We start from the raw sequence: 3,881 nt of genomic DNA, 5'->3' as shown, positions 1-3,881 counted from the left end.
GGGGTACCCACTCCTACTGTGCCAAGACTCGCGTAGTTATTCGTAACTACGCCCTAAGGAGCTGAGCAGCCGGACCCCTGGGGTCCGACTCCGTCTCACCGGACCAACGGTCCCGGACCCGCTTCCCGCTCGAGGACGGATCCGGTGTCACCACGTGTCCCAGAGGTGGAAATGCTCAGTAACCTGTGGCCGCGGACCCGGACCCCCGCAGGTGGGTCCGGGACCTCCGCGTGCCATCCAGACTCCCGCAGATGGGTCCGGGACCTCCACGTGCCTATCCGGATCCCCGTGAGCTCTCGGCTCAGCTAGCTGCTCGGGAGGGGTCCGGAGCCGCCACGTGTCACGCAGACGCGGGCGCGGGTGCAAGCCTTCCGCTGGAAGCTCCCTCACCCACCCGCATTAAGTGCGAGTGGTTGAGGCGTGCTCTGCTGCCGCTGGGCACGGGGCAGCTTTTGTCAGTCCACACTGTGAATCGCCAGTTACCGAGGTGGCTCGTCAGTTACCAAGGCAAGCATTAAAGACTCAGCGCCGCGCGAATGGGCGATTAGTCATGATGACCAGCTACTGACTGGAGCAACAGTGCACGCTGCTACAGTGACTGAGTCAGTAGTTCGGCGCTTCATCATGACCTCGACGCGCGGCTGCAGAGGCTAGACTCTACTCCGACAAGATAGCTCAAGACCATCCCTGATCAGAACCTACGCACGGAAGCCGACGACAATATCTCCGGATCTGTAGCATTTAAGGCTCCGCTGTGTATAATATCAAATATATCGCCGGACCCACCTGTCGGGGCCCCGCTCAGTGTACGTGCTCCCCTTGGACATATAAAAGGGAGAGCACGCCCGCTAGAACACATGTTCACACAGATACGGGGTTCCACAAGTTTTCACACATGCAGAGACAAGCATAGCTCCTCCCCCAGCTTGCACACAAGCTCAGGCAATACAACGCACAGTGGACGTAGGGTATTATGCTCCGGCGGCCCAAACCACTCTAAACCTGCTGTGTGCTTCCGTGTTCTTACGCCTCTAGATCGAACATTCCTTGACTGCCCCCAAGCACATCCTACACTTAGGATTAGGCGGGTGCATTCCACCACCCGGCTGTGGTTTTCCACGCCACGACACTCCTCTAAACTTTAGAGATGTTAGACACAGATTGGAAAATGACAGACACTTACCACCAGTGGCCAAGCCACCAATCAAGATTCCGTTTGGCATGGGTTCAGCTTCTCTTCAAATATTTGGTGAGTCAATTTTTTTTGGTGAAGATGATACTATTTTGGAAAACGTTTGGCCGAAAAATCTTCTTCCTGGTGAAGTTGGATGAAATCATGTTTTAATGGCTTCACCCCGCCAGTGAAAACACATGAAGCTAGCTCAAAAACCGTTTGGCATAGCTTCATGTGCCAATCAAACTATGCCAAACGGGCGAAGTACCCATATCAATGTTCCTACAGTGTTCTCGTATCAGTGTCATCACCTAATTTCCATCATTAATTTACGTCATTAACTCGTTTGAGCTCCAGATAACAATGATATATATATATCTAATTTTAAGATCTAACGTTAAGATCTTTTAATAATACAGATTCAAATTTCACTTAATCCAAATAATTTCGTTGAAATCATTGATTCGAAGTTCAAATTAAGATGACGTGAAAGTCCGCTGATCAAATAAGCTGGAAAAGAAAAGAACGAAAAACGAATAGCAGCTGAAAAGAAAAAAGAGCGTCCTTTTGCCACGGGAAAAGAAAAGAAAAGAAAAGGGGGAGCGGGGCTTCTCTTGCTCCTGACGCCAAACGACCGGCTCCTCTCCTTCTCAACTGGGGAAGACCGCCGAATCGGGGGGAATCGACGCGCATCCACCTCCGGCGCCGCCATGCTGCTCCTCCGCAGCCACCTCCTCCCTCTCCACCGCGCGGCCTCCGCGCTCCCTTCCCCCATCTACCATCGCGCCTGGCTCCTCTCCACCTCCACCTCGGCCTCCACCGCACCGTTCTCCCTCGAGGACTACCTCGTCGCCGCCTGCGGCCTCCACCCAGCTCAAGCCCTCAAGACGGCTAAGAAGGCGTTCGATCAAGCATCCAAACATTGTAACAAGAGGGCATTCGAGGAGATTTGCTGGTCCCGCCTCAAATCTGCTTCCAACCCCGACGCCGTCATTGCCCTGCTCTCCGGAGTCGGCCTCTCCAGCGCCGACATCGCCAAAGTCGTCGTCACGGACCCGCTGCTCCTCCGCGCCTCGCCCAAGAATATCGGCCCCCGCCTTCATGCTCTCCGTGACCGCCTCGGTCTGCCCACTCCCCAGATCGCTCGCTTCCTCGGGGTCGGCTCACGCGCCCTCCGCACCTGCGACGTCGGTCCAAAGCTCGAGTTCTTCATCTCCTTCTTCGGTTCATTTGAACAGCTCCTCGCGATCATAAAGAAGAGTGACCGCATTCTACAGGTGGATGTTGAAAGGGTTATCAAGCCTAATATCGCGCTGCTTCGTCAGTGGGGCTTAAGTGTTCGAGATATTGCCCAGGTGTGTTCACAAAACTCGTGGCTGCTTACCTATAGGCTGGACCACGTCAAGGAGTTATTGTTGCGCGCGGAAGAGCTTGGAGTGCCTCGCAGCTCGCGAATGTTCAAGTATGCAGTGTCAGTCGTCTCAAATATCACCAAAGAAAAGGCTGCTTCCAAGCTTAAGTTTTTGAAGAGTACTCTTGGTTGCTCCGAGAGTGAAATTGCAATTGCAGTGCCCAAGATACCAAGTATTCTAGCATTGTCTGAGGAGCTCCTTCTCCGCAAGATTCAGTTCTTGATCAAAGAGGTTGGAATGAAACCTCAGCACATTGTTGAAAGGCCTGTCCTGTTAGCACACAGCCTGGAGAAGCGGCTAGTGCCCCGGCATTGTGTCATGAAGTTTCTGCAGGCAAAGGGATTGCTGAGTAGTAAAATGGGCTTTTACTCACTCGCTCAAATTGGAGAGAAGACTTTCAAATTGAAGTACATCGACTCTCACAAGGACTCTGTTCCTGGGCTTGCAGATGCTTATGCTGCAGCTAGTGCTGGTGTTGTGCCCTCTGGAATTAATTTTGAACATCTTAAAATATTCCAATCCTTTTTGTTCGATGGTGCAAGTGCAACTCACGCTCATTAGCAGCTGGCGATGGTGCAGGCATTCTCAATTCTTCTTTCTGCGGTAGAACAACTGGTGACCTATGACTGCTCATCGTCCATGTTTAAGTTATGGTTGTCTATTATTCTGTCAAAGAGCTGATTGGCTTATTCTGGAGCCTTACTGCACGTGTTTGTTAGTTGCTTATTCTGTATAGCGCATGGCTGAAGATTATCCTTAACTGAGGTGTTCATCTTTGGATAGGCCCTTGTCCTAGCACCTGATCTAGCTGGAATTTGTTAGCACTGGTTTTCCCTTTTTCTCTAACCGTGTTTGCTCAATATGTTTCATCTCTACTGACATTTTATAGCGCTCACTGATACATATTTGTTCCCTAGTTCGTTTTGGGAGGAATGTGTTATGTTTGCTCTACTGTTGTTTACATTGCACTTCCAAACTGAGCAATAGCTCAGTGCTGGTGTCGGGTACCATGATTAGGGGCACCCTAATCAGGGGATCAAAATCGCCCTAAAAACACAAACACATGTTAGTCAACCGGGCCCACAAAGGCCTACAGTCTCCTTCCAATCTGGAAAAAGGAAAGGACTCAAAGAAGCCCAATACACATCCCACGTACATAGTGCAGCCCATCCAAGCCCCCTCGAACCCGCGGGGCGATCTCCGCCTCGCTCGAGGGCACCCCGCCGAGACCCTCGACCGCGCCCCGCGTCTCCGCCTCGCTCGAAGGTAGCGAGCCTACCCTCGAGAGAGCAGAT

The 3,881-nt window shown here is 52.0% G+C and overlaps 1 protein-coding gene across 1 annotated transcript; it reads left to right on the top strand.

Moving 5' to 3' along the window:
• The first annotated feature begins 1,771 nt into the window (after positions 1–1,771).
• LOC120703141 (transcription termination factor MTERF15, mitochondrial-like) lies at positions 1,772–3,505 on the top strand. The gene has a single exon (XM_039987157.1). It carries the CDS (start codon positions 1,885–1,887, stop codon positions 3,145–3,147), a length of 1,263 nt encoding a protein of 420 aa, XP_039843091.1. The 5' UTR covers positions 1,772–1,884; the 3' UTR covers positions 3,148–3,505.
• Positions 3,506–3,881: the final 376 nt, after the last annotated feature.

The sequence above is a fragment of the Panicum virgatum genome, chromosome 4K, assembly GCF_016808335.1.
Source record: "Panicum virgatum strain AP13 chromosome 4K, P.virgatum_v5, whole genome shotgun sequence".
Taxonomy (NCBI): domain Eukaryota; kingdom Viridiplantae; phylum Streptophyta; class Magnoliopsida; order Poales; family Poaceae; genus Panicum; species Panicum virgatum.
The sequence above is the reverse complement of the archived record's forward strand: the minus strand, read 5'-3'. Positions and strand labels throughout refer to the sequence as shown.

What these genes read in the sequence shown, in the direction of transcription:
- LOC120703141 (XM_039987157.1), top strand. Translation starts at nt 1,885, where the DNA reads ATGCTGCTCCTCCGCAGCCACCTCCTCCCTCTCCACCGCGCGGCCTCC.